General features: G+C 36.0%; 1 protein-coding gene across 1 annotated transcript in view; it reads right to left on the reverse strand.

The window, feature by feature from the left end:
- The window catches only part of TENM1 (teneurin transmembrane protein 1), an 811,134-nt gene that overhangs the window by 260,322 nt on the left and 533,292 nt on the right, over positions 1-17,520 (reverse strand). Inside the window, exons 10-11 of the mRNA XM_045995540.1 lie at positions 3,330-3,529; positions 1,874-2,084 (exon numbers count right to left, since the gene is read on the reverse strand). Coding sequence (XP_045851496.1) covers positions 1,874-2,084; positions 3,330-3,529 — 411 coding nt within the window. The remainder of the gene's footprint in view (positions 1-1,873; positions 2,085-3,329; positions 3,530-17,520) is intronic.

The following is a 17,520-nucleotide window of genomic DNA, read 5'->3' on the forward strand; positions in this document are numbered from 1 at the left end:
GTTGTGATGAGAATCAAACAAGAAAACTGAATGTAAAGCATCTGGTACAGTGCTTGGGGGCAGAATGGCGCTCCATAAGTGGTATATATTATCATATTACAGAGCAAGTTGGCTGAGATTAGGGGATATTGACAACTCTGTCTATACTACTGGAAAATAATATGTATTAATATAGGCCAGCAGCTAGCCTATATTAGTCATTCAATAAATGTTGGTTGTTAATACTGTCTTGATCCTTATTAGTAGCAAACCAAATATAGTTAAGATCAATCAACTGATTCTAACATTATCATGAGAGGATGAGTAGCATTTAGCATAGTTAAATGCATACAAACCTTAAATTGTTTAATCAAAGACATTAGCCTCTTTTTACTCTAATTAAGATAAATTATAAAAACAAAAAAATAATGGGGAGAATTTAGAATAAATAACTTAATATCTTTGATTTTTTCAGAAATTTACTTGGATTCTCTTTAAGTGGAATTGCAGAATTGTTTCTGTTGCTTCAGAAGTAAAAAAAAAAAAAAGGAAAAAGCAAATACTTTGTTGCATAGGATACTGACAGCTTGATATGTGGATAATAGGAATTCTATCTCAAAGGTTAGCTTCTTTTTGGGGGGAAGTAAGGGAGGGCCAAAAACTTCAGGCGTGTTTCTGGGTCTATTGATTTTTGAAAGGTTAATAGTTGGGTTAGTGTTTTAAGTTGGGCTTATTGGTAAGGATACCAGGAAGGGAGAAAATCTTCACAAATATTTTAGATCTTCTAACTACTTGACTTCTTAGGAGAAACTCAACCTCTCATAACTCATTGGCATTTGCATTATCAAAATTGGGCCTTGACAGAAAAATACCATGAAAGGTGTATCTGTTAAATTTGATCCATTGATTCTGTGAGCATTGCAAAATAGTGCCATGACTTAAAATATTTTTTCTATTTTAACAAATACGTTGTCTTTTGAAGATGTAAAATCGGTGGAGTTTTTCTCTAGGGGAAAAATCATCAGTGGATTTTTATAGACTTTCTGATTACTTTAGAGGAAAGTTTTTGATAATCTTATGGCTAGAATACCATTTTCTACTGACTCAATGTCTTCAGCATCAAGTAAAAATAGAACATAATTGTTATAAAGAGCAGATGGTATATCTATTAACAGTCAACACATCTTCTAAACATATGGTTGAACAGGTTAACTAAAGGATAAAGTGGTGAGAGTTGTGTAGGAAACTGACAGCTGTAAAATATTTTCCCTTCTTTTTAAAGACATGTGTTTTAGGAAAAATTGCACAAATACTGTGTCTATGAGATGTTTCCCTTCAGGGCTCAAAAATTCTAAAAGAAAGGGCGTTGAGTGACCCAAGTTATTATCCCTAAGACTCTTCTCTAAACACCCTTAGGTTGTATTTTGAAGGCATCATCGTTCTAGAACCAGCTCTTCTAAAGAAGAACTAGACTGATGCTAGTTTTTCCACTTCAAAAACCTTTTATTGCCCTTTCTTTCTCAAAAGCTCTTGAATTAACAGAGATTCTCTTGCTTACTCCCTATTTCATTGAAGTTGTTCATCGATGCAGCCCTGGTAATATTATCATCCTACTGAAAACATAAAAAAGGTACATGGCAAGTATTCTACAGTAGCGGTGCAAATAATGGGGCATTTAAAAAATCGTAATCAGCATTTAAACAACATTAATGACAACAGTAATAAAAGCCTTTCTCATAGTGACCTATCTTGAATAAGGACTTTAAGGTAAAATGAGCAGTGAGCTTAAACAACATCTGTATTACTTTATTTTTTTAACATCTGTATTACTTTAATCACTCATCTCTATCTAGAACTATGCTGTTAATTCAAAATAATAATCAAGGCAGCTTACCGATTGCTGTGGTTAACACGAACACCTGCTCCATCTTTTTTCCATCATTGTAAAATGCCAGATACCAAGGCCCTTGGTCCATATACTCTATGAAACCGGTCTCCTGCAGTGAGGTTAAGATCAGGTTCCGAGGCGAGTGTTGGGTATCATCAGAGCCCTTGGAGTCCTGCTTGACCAGTTGTTTTCCATCCATCAGTTTTACAAAATCAAACTGGAACAAATACACACACAAATATGAGCCACTACTTTTACTTCTAGACTAATGAAAAACATGAACTTCAATTGCCCTATTTCTACTTCATACTTCTCTGAGGAATGCAAAAGAAGAAGTTATTCTTTCTTAAGTATACTTAAACCTGATTCTGAAAAAAAACTCCCACCATATTTATAAATGTCATAAACCTTTCAGTTTATGTATTTATTAGTATTCAAAATAATTGTCTAAAAATAAGTAAGCCAAGGAATAGAAAAGAATCTTATTTAGTATTAGGCAAGAGAATCTTGATATTTTACTGAAGTATCAGACAAAAGATATTCGAAACCACACATTTCCCTCAAAAATGTGACCATGATCTTCTCTACAAATTCAAGAATTTTATAGTTTTTAAAACAACTAAACAATCTAAAATTTGAGAACATTCATCATAATTTACTACCTTTGTGTTAGCATATTTAAATATTCAAAGGACTCCCTCCTCTTTTCCCCTAATCAGTGGACAAGCACATGGCACACATTTCCTTGGGCATTTTTTAAAAGGGGGTCACATTTGAATGGCATTCTAATTCCCTGCCTATTCCCATCTAGAAGGTAGGGTTTGGACTGAAGTCATATCTGTTGGAAAAAAAAAAAAGTAATCCCCTCTTGGTTATGATTCCTTATGCTACTTCTTAGATGGAGCAGGGCCCCAAATGGGTTCATGCAAGGAAGAGATAAGGAAAAAAAGAGAGAGAAATCAGGTGGCTAACATTTATAGAAGAGCTTTGTAAACCATAGAGGTTTTACATATTTCAGTTATTATTAACAATAACAAGAAAAAATTTCTACCTCTAAGATAAAACCTCCCTTTTGGACTCATTTCCTTTACTGATTTGCATTCTTCATTGGGACAAAGGGTCAAGGCCATATGGAGCCAGCCAAGGGGGGTGTGGCCCCAAAAGCTAAGTAAGATGAGGGGGCAGGGAAAGCTCATGATCATCCTCTTCCAGGAAACAAAATTCAAATTTCAAGAGTATGTTGTTAAACTTTCTTTTCTGAATTTGCTCACTAAATGCTATTGCTTATTTCTCAATATCATTCTTTTTCGTTCGTTTGGGTGTGATTGTTTTGGATATTTGCTAATTACAAACATTGTCTGCCTTTACCTTTGACTCCCACACACTTTGCAACTCACAAACCCTGACTAATCATCCCACCACCCTCTAAAAAGGGTCAAGAAATGCCTATAACATCAAATACCTGAGTGTGTGTAGGTGGAATGTTTCTTCTGCCATAAATTCCCAGCAGAGAGTCCTTGGCTAAAGAAATATTGAATTTCAGATATATAGGATGGTGGATAGTAATCTGGAAACGCCAGAATAAGCCGGGTGGAATGGTCTGCATGACCTGTGCACCAATGTCAACTTCTCCAGTGTCTATCGCCCGTCCCTTCTGAAACACTGGTTTTAAAGGTAAAGAAAATTGCATATAATATTAATCTTAACTTATAAGTTAATGTTTTTTAGTTTTTCAGCACAAATATATGAAAATTACTTACTAAACTCTTTTTTCCTCCCTACCTTACCCATATTTTAAGACTTTACCCATAATATCTTCCAAGGAGCCCTCCCCAACCAACCACTATACCAGTCTCTTCATTCTCTTGAACTACTATTGCATTTATTTCCATCATTTGATTTATTTTAACCACTATTTACTGAGGTGGTCTGGGTAGCGACAGGAGATACAATGATGAACAAGATGCAGTTCTTGCTCTCAAGGAGCTTTAAATATATGAAAGAAAATAGGACAAGTATACAATAACTATGTTGTAAAGGAAAATAAGTGCTCTGGGTATTCAAAAGAGTAAAGGGTATTTGGTTAGAGGATACTCCTCATTCTTAGCTATCTCTATGCCTTTTATCTTCCTTTATTTTTCTTCTTAGTGCTTATTACCCCCTAACATACCATATGTTTTACTTGTCTATTGCCTATTTTCTCCCAAAAGAATATAAGCTCCATGAGGCTGTGGCTGTTTTGTGCCTTGTTTTATCCCCAGTAACTAGAGGAATGTATGCAAACAGTATGTGCTCTGTACATATTTATTCAATGAATGAATGAATGAATGAATGAGAAAAGGGTATTTATGGGAAGTAGTACTGAAGATGGGCACTAAAGGAGGGAGGAGATTTCAATAGAGCTGTTGAGAAGAATGTTCCACTGGGAAGGAACGCCTTGCACCAAAACAAAGAGGAGTGAAACTTGTAAAGCTATAGTGGTGGCTATGTGTCTATAGAGAAGAACACTTAGAGATAGGGCTGGAAGGAAAGGATGGCATCATAGGACCTTGCATGCCAATCCTAAGGGTTTATCGAGTAAAGATGGAAAGTCATTAAAGGTTTTTAAGAAGAGGGGAAATATTTAGGAACATTAGAAAGACTAATCTTGAGGCAGAAGGTAGGATGATTTAGAGCAGGGAAACACAAGGATGATAGAGAATTATGGAGCAATAATTCAGGTGAAATGACATGAAGATCTAAATTTAGGGTGGGCTCAACAGTTTACATGGGATAGTCCATTCCAGGCAACTATAAAATAAGCAAGTGGGACTACATCAAACTAGAGAGCTCTGCACAACAAAAGCAACAATCAGTAAATTGAAAAGCAACCTACAAAATGGGAGAAAATTATTTGCAAACCATGTATCTGATAAGGGGTGAATATCCAAAATATATAAAGAATTTATACAACTCAATAACAAAAAAACAATCCAATACAAAATGGGCAAATGACTTTTTTCTAGAAAAGACATACAGATGGCCAATAGGTATAAGAAAAGGTGCTCAACATCACTAATCACTAATTGGGGGAAATGCAAATCAAACCCATAATGAGATAACACCTCATATCCTGTTAGGCTGGCTATTAACCAAAAGATAAGAAATAACAAATGTTGATAAGGATGTGGAGAGAAGGGAACCCTTTATAACCTTATACACTGTTCGTGGCTATGCAAAATGGTATAGTTGTTTTAAAAAACAGTATGATAGGTCCTTAAAAAACAAAACTATCATATGATCCAGCAATCTTACTTCTGGGTGTATATCCAAAGGAACTGCAATCAAAATCCTGAGCAGATATCTACACACCCACATTCACTGCAGCAATACTCACAACAGCCAAGATATGGAAACAACCTAAATATCCTTTGATGGAAGAGTGGATAAAGAACATGTGATGTGTATATTATTTATATACATATATACACACATAATATACAATACATATATATAAAATACTCCACTGTGTATATATACATGAAATATTATTCAGCTACTCAATAAAAAAAAAGGAAATCCTGCCATTTGCAACAACATGGATCAATCTGGAGGGCATTATGCTAAGTAAACCAAGCGAGACAGAGAAAGACAAATACTACATGATATCACTTATATGTGGAATCTATAAAAGAATAAAAGGCAATTTCATAGAAACAGAAACTAGAATGGATGCCAGGATTGGAGGAAGGGGGAAATGGGGTGATGTAGGTCAAAGGGTACAACTTTTTAGTTACTAGGAGAGCTCAGACAATCTAACGTAGAACATGGTGACTATAGTTAATAATATGGCATTATATACTTGAATGTTGTTGAGAGTAGATCTTAAGCCTTCTTACCACACCAAAAAAGTTAATTATGTGAGGTGATGGATGTGATAATTATCTTCACCTTTTTAATCATTTCTACATTGTATAGGTTTATGAAATCAGTATGTTGTATACTTTAAATATATACAATTATACTTGTCAATTTCTGCTTGATAAAGTTAAAAAATCACATATTACTGAGGAAGTATTAAACTGGGTTATCCTAAAAAAAGGAAACAAGATGGGATCGGGAGGGAGACAAACCATAAGAGATTCTTTAATCTCACAAATCAAACTGAGGGTTGCCGGGGGAAAGGAGGTAAGGAGAGGGTGGCTGGGTTATGGACATTGGGGAAGGTATGTGCTATGGTGAGTGCTGTAAAGTGTGTAAACCTGGCAATTCACAGACCTGTACCTCCGGGGCAAATAATACATTATATGTTAATAAAAAAATTAAAAAATTAAAAAAAATAAGCCTCACCTAGACAACAAAGAAAAAATAATATAGCAAGCTCAGAAAAAAAAAACCCAAACTGGGTTATCCTATAGAATGATACAAATATCAATGAACTTCAGATTATTATAAATTTTTAAAATCTTATTGTACTTTCAAACACAAATACTAAAAAATAAAAATCTATTTTTCATGCTAGCATAGAGAAAATATGCTGAGATAAAAATAATTTATCTAAACTAAGGCAAGAAAGAGAAGGCACACACTGGATGGATGAATCAGAAAACATAAAGAAGATGGAAGACAAATTATAATAAAATTAAGAGCAAAGAACTAAATGCTTATGTTCAAAGGTAAAGTCATCACTCCGGATTAAAAAGTAAAATCTGAAGACATATATTTTACAAAATAAGTATTTAAAATATAAAGAGACTGATTTATAATAATAAAAGTTATTGTCTTGGGAAGAAAAAAAAGAAAAGACAATGTAAAGGAAGATTCTAGCACAGAACTTACAAACATGAATGTACTTAAGGAAGGGCATCTAGCTAATATGCAAATTATGATTCAGTAGGTCTGAGGCTGGATATTTCTCACAAGTTCCCAAGTAATGCCCATGTTGCATGGTCCACAGGCTACACATTGAGAGGCAAGGTTCTTAGGACACTGGAATGCTAGGTATGAAGGCTAAGGAAGAGTCAAAACTGACTCCATGGTTGTTGAGTTTGGGTGACTCAGACAATGCCAGTAGCAAAAACAAGAAACCTAGAAGGAGATGATTAGTGTGAGAGGATGTTGAGTTTGGACAAGCTGATCTTTTATTATTTATCGCCATATTTTCTAATTATTTCGTATGTGCAAGTTTACTATACGTTTCTGTGGAATTGTGTTAAGTGGTGGCAGGGAGGGAAGGGATAGAAGAGGAGGGGTAAGAATTTGCTTGCCTTGGTTTTAAGCCACAAGGATCATACTTCAAGAGGGAAAATCCAATTTGGTCTCATTTCATACTGCCTTTATATTTTTCAGCCATCAACTCTTTCTCCACACCAAACACAGTTTAATAACACACATGGTCTCTGTCCTTTGTGTTCACTTGCTATAAAATTAACAGCCCATTAAGAAACACACCTGCAGTGGCTTTATTCAGAGGCCAATGCCTTCTAGCTTTTAACTCCCTAAAATGCCTCCATTATTGCTTTTTGTGTTAAGGCCAAGAGTAATAACTATTTTAAGAATGTTCACTGTTAACTCTTAATAATAGATTTCAAATGCAATTTTGAACATAATTATGTATTACAGGACACATAATTTTGTGGAATTGACATTTATAATAAAATATGCCCTTTGAGATGATAAATGACCAACCGAGGACCTTATTTTTCACTGAAAGTTACTTTTTCCCATGTCAGACAGAACGGTCTTGTCCCCAAAGGGTTGATTATGCATTTAACTCCTAAGGTCCTGGAGCTGACAGATGTCTTCAAAGAGCAGACAATTAACAGACTATGTTTATGTGGATACTTCCGTTCTCGACCTAATGTTCAGTTTGTTCAATTGCTGTCCTCAATCAGCGGCTCTTATCACTTCTTAAAACACATCATTTGGTTGTTCAAACACTATTATGAATATAAAATAATTTAAAATTATGTTCAACAAGCACTATTTTAAAGGTGCTACAAATAGCTTTTAATGAATGCAGACACTGTCATTTTAAAAAATCAGGGCAAAACTGGCTGATGGACATTAACCTTTATATACGAGCCTTACCAAATGCTACACCATGTCTTCCTTCTGCACTTTATAGCATCATATACTGCATAATGAGGCTACTTAAATGTTATTCAGTAAATCAAAAGAAACTCGTGAAGTCGTGTTGTTGGAGCTTCCTGGTTACTAGCATTAGTAAATATCTGAAGCATATATACTAAGTCATTTATAAAAATGATTTTAAAAGATGGTCTTACCCTTTGAAAGCCTGCATCACAGTTAAAACAAGATAGATGAAAAGACATGACAACATGAATGAACATGTGGACTATAATTTAAATAAAAATAGCATAGCAAGTGAGTTGCCGCAATTTGGTATTAAAAGAAATTCTCACAGCTTGCAGATGGAAAATTTCTCAGCCTCTAACCTTTAACATCGAGTGTATCAGAAACGGGGACGTCTCCCTGCTAGCAATCTACATCGCTAAATCCCTGCTCCATTTTGTCTTCTCTCAAATTTTGTTATGGGTTACAATGTAGTGTTCTTAGTTAATTTACTATTTCATTTTTTTCTTAATATAGCTCAAAGGGGAAAACTAAAGAGAAGAAAATGGCATGCAGAGAAAATGGATGTGGATTCCACGACATGGAATGTGATTTCAGGAAGACATTCTGTGCCAGGATAAGGAAGTGGAATAGTTCTGGCCAAACTTAACATGGTCCCTGATACCTCATTTGTGAAGTGTTAGCGGCAGGGCTAAAATATAGCACAAAAGTCCGGATTCTGTAACATGAATGTTTTAATGTCATTTAATCACTTAGATTGCTACAGCATATCGAAAGGCCCAGGAAGACCATATTCTCCAGTAGCAGAACACTCCCTTGCAGAAATGCAAGAGGAAGAGCCACGGCTCATGTCAAACTGTGCAGTACTATCGTTATCACAGTCCCACCAATACCCCCCAATTTAGTTTGAGCTAAACACTCTATAGCTTGCAACACAGGCATCAACTGCTGAGTGGTAAAAACCAATGGCAGATAGGCCGTGTGGAAGGATGGCAAGCTAACTGACAGTTGCTTAGTTTAAAAGGAAAAGGTCAAGCTACCTGGCAGGTAAATATAGAGGCCGGGAATTGGTGACAGACACTGTGTGAAATGGAACCAAGCTTTCATTATCTCTAGACTCAGACACATACCTGAATACTAAGAACATAATTATTAACAAAACTGTCCTTATAAGACAGGGGTAAGTAGCGCTCTGCTGGACATAGACATGTATTTATTTTTTTCTACTTAATGTAGCTAGACCAGATTTAATGATCCTGCACAAAACTCAGTGAAACATGAGTAGAAGATACTGACATGCAGTCATTAAAAAGATTCTCATATCAGGTCCTCGTGTAATAATGACCAGGTTAAAGGCTGTGGTACTGTCCGTAACAGCAGTCTTAGCAGTCTTTTAAGGGACTTGCAAGTTCCATAAAATGTATCTAAGCTAAGAAGATACTGGCTTTATTTATTTATTTTATTTATTTATTTTTAAGATACTGGCTTTAATTAACTGAAGGGGATGTTGTCCAAAGGGATGAAAAAGAATCATGCCTTAAGATCATATTTGCCCCTCACCTCACCCTATAGCACGTTCAAAATCCTCAGAAGACATCAACAAATACATTTGGTATGGTCATTCACCTGAATTAATCCTAGTGTGTGTCTCATGGCATAAGTACCAACTCCCTTTTGCCTCTCCAAACATAATAATTGGTTCATAGTTTAAAAATCATTATGAAATGTAAAATATCAGTGCTTAGAACAAAATGGAGAGGTGAAATGAACCCCTAAATCCTGTGATTAAAAGCTGCAAAGAGATATAAAGGGGACAGTGAAAACCTATCCTACCCTTCCCATCTAAGTAGCCTTGTATACTTTTCTTCATATAAACTATTGAAGAAAAATATGTATTCAACTCTCAGTTCTTCAGGGATAGATTTTCCAGATTGTATATTACATGTGCTTTTTATATCGGTTCTATAACCAAGGAGTATGCAGGAGAAAGAAAAGGAAGAATGAACCTGGTACATGGTAGGCACTTGGTAAATATTGTTTGGGTGAATTAATAAAATAGTAATCTTGATAATTTATTTAGTAATGTTGATCATTTGCTTTGACATTTTGGTATAAGGTTTAGTAGGAAGAAGAACTGAAACATCACACGGAGACCTTTGGGAATTAACTGTGAATAAAATATGTTTAGTCATAAAATACTCCTGCCTTCCTGACACTGATAATAGATCGCTGATTGTGTGGAAAAGTCCATTAGCAAATATTACACTTGAGAAATACATGAGTGTGTAAGGGTAAACAATTACGTCCAGACACTGAAAGACTTCATGAGCCAATACAATAGCTCATCTAGTATTACACACATCTTCTCAGACAGAAGTGAAATGGTATTGTTTAAAATCTCACCATTAATTAAAAGACAAATTTTGAATTGCATTTTGACCCTGTATATCTGTTTGTTGAACATATTTTTGTTTAAAAGACTTAATTCTCTTTTTAGAAATATTTCTTGAAGTTCTGTCATAAGGATTTCCACTTTCTTAAATTTTTAAAAAAATTTCACAGCTCTTCTGGTGTGTTATAATGACCACTAAGTAATGTTCACAAAATTAGTTTCCAAATTTCATTCTCTCCTGATGTGATACACAATCTCATACAGTGAAACACAAATTATGTTTGTAGAATCTCAGTCTGTGGATTATTACCAATGGTATATGAAGTAGTCAATCTCTCTGAATTTCTTTGGTGAAAACTTGAATGGATATAAAACTCAAATTTATCATCACATTTTTACATATTTAAACAATGACTCAGAGTCATGGTCAATATGGTATAAAATACTTCCTTAAAAGAAAATAATATTGCCACTAGCAAGAAAAAATATTCAAATGCTAATGAATAAATATGGACCATGCAATGAAAAGACAAAAAAGGAAATTAAAGAAATGATTTCCACTTATAATATCATCAAAAAGAATTTAAAAACTTGGGATAAATTTAACAAAAAAAGTTGCAAGTTGGGACACCTGAGTGGTTCAGTTAGGTGAGTGACCAACTTTTGGTTTCAACTCAGGTCATGATATTGGGGTCCTGGGATGGAGCCCCGCATTTGGCTCCATGTTCAGTGGCGAGTCTGCTTGAAGATTCTTTCCTTCTCCCACTGCCCCTCCCCACCCCCAGCTTACACTGGCTTGCATACTTTCTCTCCCTCACTAAAATAAATAAACAAATCTTTTTTTTAAAGTTGCAAGACTCGTATACTGAGAAAAACAAAACATCACTGAAAGAAATTAAAGAAGGCCTAAATAAATGGAAACATTCATATTCATGGATTACAAGATTTACTGTTATTAAAATGGCAATACTTCCTAAGCCGATATACAGAGTCAATGTAACCCCTATCAAAATTCTAACTCCCATTTTCCAGAAATACACTAGCTGAGCTAAAATTCACCTGGAAATTCAAGGAACCCAGAACAACTAAAGCACTCTTAAAAAAAAAAAAAAGGAAAACACTTCCTGATTTCAAAACTTATTACAAAACTACAGTAATGGTACTGGTATTACGATAGACATATAGATTAATAGAATAGAATTGAGAGTCAAGACATCACATTTATGGTCAGCTGAATTTCAACAAAGGCACCAAGACAATTCAATGGAGGAAAGAATAGCCTTTTCAACCAATGGTGATGGACAAGTGGATATCCACAAGCTAGAGTGAAGTTGAACCACTCCCTCACACCATATATAAAAATTAACTCAAAATGAACCAAATATCTACATTTAAGAATTAAATCTGTAAAATTCTCAAGCAGAAATCACAGGCATAATTCTTTGTGACCTGGGGTTTGGGAGTAGTTTCTTAGATATGATATCAAAAGCACATAAAATGAAAGAAAAAATAGATACATTTGACTTCATCAAAATTAAAAACTTTTGTGCCTCAGAAGACACCATCAAGAAATGAAGAGACTGCCTACAGAATGGGAGAAAATGTTTGCAAATCATATATTAGAAAGGACCCTTGTATCTAGAATACATTAAGAAGACTTAGAAACTGACCAGTAAAAATACAAATAAACTGATTGAAAAATGGGCCAAGGATCCGAATAGACATTTCTCCAAAGAAGAAATACAAATGGCCAATAAGCACAGGAAAAGAGGCTCAACATCATTAGCCATCAAGGACATGCAAGTTAAAACCACAATGAGATACCACTTCATAACCACTAAGATAGCTAAAATTAAAATGATAGACAATAAATGTGTTGACAAATGTGGAGAAATTGGCACCCTTTTACCTTTGGCCTCTTAAAAAACTGAAAACATGTGTGCTAACAAAAACTTGTACATGAATGCTCATAGTATCTTTATTTATAATAGCAAAAAAAGGGAAAATCCACAAAAGGCCCATTGGTTGATGAGTAGATAAACAAAATATGGTATACTCACACAGTGGAATATTATTCAACCATAAAAAGGAATGAAGTATCAGTACATGCCACAACATGGACAAACTTTGAAAACATTAACTGAAAAAAGCCAGACACAAAAGAATACACATTATATGATTCCATTTATATAAAACGTACATATAGGCAAATCTATAAAGACAGGAAATAGATTAGTGGCTGCCAGGGGCTGGGGAGAAGTGGGGATATCGGGTAACTGCCAATGCGTATGAGGGTTTTTTTCAGTGTGATGAAAATGTTCTAGAATTAAATAGCTATGATGGTTACACAACTCTGAATATGCTAAGAATTGCTGAATTGTATACTTTTTTTAAAAAAGATTTTATTTAGTTATTTGACAGAGAGAGCACAAGTAGGCAGAGAGGCAGGCAGAGAGAGAGGGGGAAGCAGGATCCCTGCAGAGCAGAGAGCCAGATGTGGGGCTATATCCCAGGACCATGACTTGAGCCAAAGGCAGAGGCTTAACGCCCTAAGCCACCCAGGTGTCCCTGAGTTGTATACTTTAAATTGGGAATTATATAGTATGTAAAATATAGCTCATTAAATTTGTTCCAAAAGATAGGGTTGTAAGTTCTAAATTGTTATGTAGAGCCTGCAGACACACATACTCACAAGCTATCATGACCTGTCCAAGAGTTCTGATGTGTTTCCAAGGGGTTTTAGATGGTTATCTGATACCTAGAAGCTGAATTGTCTCCTGGTCAGTATTTTGGAAAATGTCATTGGTAGCACACAGCAAGGATGCCCATTGTCTATATTTTTATACAACATCAGACTAACATTAGGGCTAGTTACAGCTCAATTTATCCAGCACCCTTTTTTGTATCTTAGAATGTGAGTCCCCAAACGACAGGGCAGTCATGGCTGTCTAAAATCTCGACATCTACGTTCCGGGCATTTCATAAAGGCAATTATATTAAGACCCACCTATCCCATAGTTGAGAGTAATAAGGGGAATGTACAACTTCTTGTGCCAGGCCCTGGGAAAAAGAAGCAGCCCGCAGAGGCACCAGTTTTCAGGGGTTGTTGTATTTGCTATCGCTTTTAATTTCTATCTTTAAGGAACTCGGAAAACATTCAATAATATCAAATTAAAACATCTCCCAAGCAAAACTCATAACACATAGTAACAACAATATTGGGGCACCAGGGTGGCTCAGTCAGTGAAGCGTCTGCCTTCAGCTCAGGTCATGATCTCAGGGTCCTAGAATCAAGCCCCTGTGTTGGGTTCCCTGCTCGGTGGGGAGTCTGCTTCTCCCTCTCCCTCTGCTGCTCCACCCACTCATGCTCTCTCTCTCTCACGCTCTCTATCTCAAATAAATAAATAAAATCTTAAAAAAACGATAACAACAACAGTAATATGAAATTGGGATAGACAGTAGCATCTATGGAACAAGATTTAAACATCTATGGGGCCTCTTTTGGAACTCCTACCTCTCATTTTCACAATATCAATATGCCTCTCTCATATTCAGTGTGCCATAAAATTCCATATCCCAGTTTCTCTCTGAGGCTCCTTTCTCCTCTTCTGTCCAGACTTCGGACCCTTTACTCTCTCTTTTCTTACTGGCATTCTCAATGTCTCCCTCTTTACTGGTTTCTTATTCTTTGTCTTCAAACAAGCACAAGTCTTTCTTTAAAAAAAAAAATACAAACACAACTAAAATGACCCAACTGCCCCTTCATCTAGTTATCATACTATTTATCTCCTTCCTTTCTTTGCCAAGCTGTCTCCATCTGTTGCCTCTATTGCTTCATTATCTATTTACCACTTAGGCTATTACCATCTGCATTCCCCCCCCCTCACTACTCTATTAGTCCATTCTCCTAAATATGCGCTCTTTAAGGTCAACTTGGATTGATTTTTCTAGTTTCTCAAGGCCCAGCTCAAACTACTTCTATAATAAACAATCATCTTTTCATCTTTTGTCTTTTAAGCCTCTTAATCACCTAACCATCTTATTTCTATTTCTGTACACCAGTTGGTTGCATGTTATTTTGCATTGTGTGTGCATATATGCATGCTTCCTCCAGCTTTCCTGCTGAATAGGATTTTCTCAAGGGCAAAAGCTATGTCTTCTGCTTCATTCATGGGCATTTCATAGTACTTGGTACAGCTAAAATAGCACCTTGAGTCACATAGCACTAAAAATCATGAACTTCGATGCTTGTAAACAGTAAGATTTCATTTTTCTTCCCTTGATATTATTTTCATGGAGAGGCTGGGGAGGTCAAGAATCATTTCTCCTACAATCTAACTTTTTGCTTTTATTCTTCCCACTCTCTGAGCCACTGGCAATGGGACTATGGTATCTGTGTGCAGTTCTCATACCTTCGGTAGGATATATAACAGACATAGGAAAAGGCAAGTAAAACGACTGAGGGAAATACAGTTTAAAGGAGAGTTCAGAAGTAAAACCAAGGGCTCATGGTATTAGAAAGGTGAAAGCCAAGAAAGGATATGTGATTATTATCTATGGGATTGCCGAAGTTATGCAAAGGGAAATGCAGACTTGTGCATTCAACCCTGGAACTCAATGATTTTGTTTTCAAAAACAAATTTTACATATGAGAATTACCTTTGACTTCAGGCAAAAGCTAGTAGAAGTTTGAACTTCCTCCAAAAATAATATAGCAGAAAGATATAAACAGATACTCAACAGAATTAGGAACACACATGGCTGGTAAATTTCTACAATGCACTGTTTCTCTCAAAAAACTGTGATGGTATAAAGATGTTCTGGGCAGATCCCCTAGCTTTTGAAGGACTATTCCAGGAGGATCCATATGCCATCCCACAGCACACCAGCAGCGCCCCTGTCAGATGTATACTGTTAGGCTAGAGGGACCACGAAGGAGATACATTCCACAGGAAAGGTGTCTATTAGTTAAACAAACAAACAAACAAACAAACAAAGTAAAGTAAGGATTAAAATGAAACAAGAAGGAAACATTAAACATATATGACCAAGAACATTTAACATGAATTTTTTATACCGTAAATAAGTTTCCTTTTAGCCTAGTGAACCCTTTCCATAAATCTGTTTTAGAAGTCAGGTTTCCAGTATGCTTTAGAAAAGCTTTTGTTAAAACTGAAGTATATTGATAAAGTGATTTAATATAGTTGAAAACAAGCTGCAGCACTCTAGCTAGACCCCCTGAAACCTTGTATTAGAGAAACATCTATATAGCATTATAGGAAACATTTACTGTAATTTGCCATCAATCTTTAAAAATAATAATGTTACGCTCCCAACATTGTTGTCTTTGTTAGTACATTACTACTATTTTATTCATGTGGTTTGTTGTGCTTATATGAATTATTCCCGATTCTACCACAATGTCCTGGGCTCTAATATCCTTTAAGTAAAAGATATCGAAACTATGGGTTGACTCAAAGGGCAGCTGAGTGCATTTTAATATCCACATGTCCTATGAACCAATATTGAAGAACCACAGAATTATACTGCAGGACTGTGTTCCATCCGAACGCACAGTGATTACCTGGGTGGGGTTGGTGCAGTTCTTTACTTTTGTACCACAAAATGAATCTTTACCTACTGGCTGGGTCTGTGAAATAAATGTCAGTGAAACTACAAGTAAATCTGAAATTCCAGTTTTTATTTAAGGTCCACAACTGTCGTTGAATAAATTGCCTCCAATATAAATATGCCACACGTAAAACTCAACAAAACACCACCACAACAAAACAAAATACAAACAATCAACACACACACACACACACACACACACACACACACACACACCCTCTCCAGCTAGGTCTACAATGAAAGGAGGTCATGAAAGGTACATCTGGGTTGTTAACTTTGAATCCCCAAGGAGTATGTGTTCTGTTTTGAGGAGGAGGGGAGCCTTGCTGAACCCAGGTCTAAGAACTCTTACGGAAAAGATATACATTTCGCCACATGCATGCAGATTTTTAATCAAGACAGCTGTTACTTAAACAACTGGCCTTGAGAAAAGAAGTTTTAAAAGAAGAGGCTCAAAGAAGGGTCTTGAGCTAACATTAAAAGCCTAGATCCTCTTTTCAGCTGTGCCTGTAGTTGTATCTATTATGCAAGCCAAGTCTCTTAACCTTCTTGTGTTTTCCTTTCTCAAGTGTAAAACAAGGGTAACAATAGCTGCTACAGCATAAAACTGTTATGTGGATAAAAGACGTTAAAGTATTTTGAAATTGTAAATGTTCTCTAAGTGCAGACTGTTATTGTTACATACACGTCAAAAATCCAAACTTATAAGGCAGAAAACTGGGAATTAATTATTTGAATTACAGCAGAATTCTCTGCAAGTAAATTTAAATGGCAAAGTGGCTGGCACATTTTACAGACATACATTTCAACCATTTTCCAGGAGTATACATGCCTGTTGCAAAAATAGGTCCACTTTTATTTGGAAGGCCTAATTGTTCTTCCCTAACTGCAGAATTCGAATTCACTGATGCATAACGTACACAGCTGGAGGGGAACTTAGAGATAAGCCAGTCCCACAGAGTATCCCCCCTTGTTTGTCAAAGCATTAGCAACTGGAGGAGAATGGAGAGCAAAGAAAGGAAAGGGGAATGCAGGGGGAATTGTGGCAGGAATCTGACCCCCCCCCCCATTTTATCTGGAGAGATGTGGCTTTTATCTGTTTTTTATTTTTTTATTTGTGCTTTGCAGGTAAGGTATAATTTGCAAAATGTGTTTCCCTGCCTATTATCCCTCCTCCACTCCCTAAAAGTTTTAAAGCTGAAAGAGAGCAGAATTTGCACCCCACAATATGATTATTTGATGTAAGGATCATCTTGAAGAAACGGCAGACAGAAAAACCACGTTGAAGGTCCTTTGGTAAGGGGACATTTACATTTATAAGGGAAATCGCCATCTGTAAGGGTGTCTCCCTCTCTGTACCAGGAAGAAGATGTGCCTAAATCTCTAGAAACTCATCAGTGGAAAAGAGGACTTCACTCTGCCTACCAGCCATACTCCAGCTCACTGTGCTTTGTCTGACAGCCTCATATTAACTGGCTTCCCTCCCTGCCCCTGACAGCTTTTGTCTTTAGCTGGAGATAGTATTTAAGGTGGCGGCCTGGGCCAGTCCAGGAGT

The sequence above is a fragment of the Meles meles genome, chromosome X, assembly GCF_922984935.1.
Source record: "Meles meles chromosome X, mMelMel3.1 paternal haplotype, whole genome shotgun sequence".
Lineage (NCBI taxonomy): Eukaryota > Metazoa > Chordata > Mammalia > Carnivora > Mustelidae > Meles > Meles meles.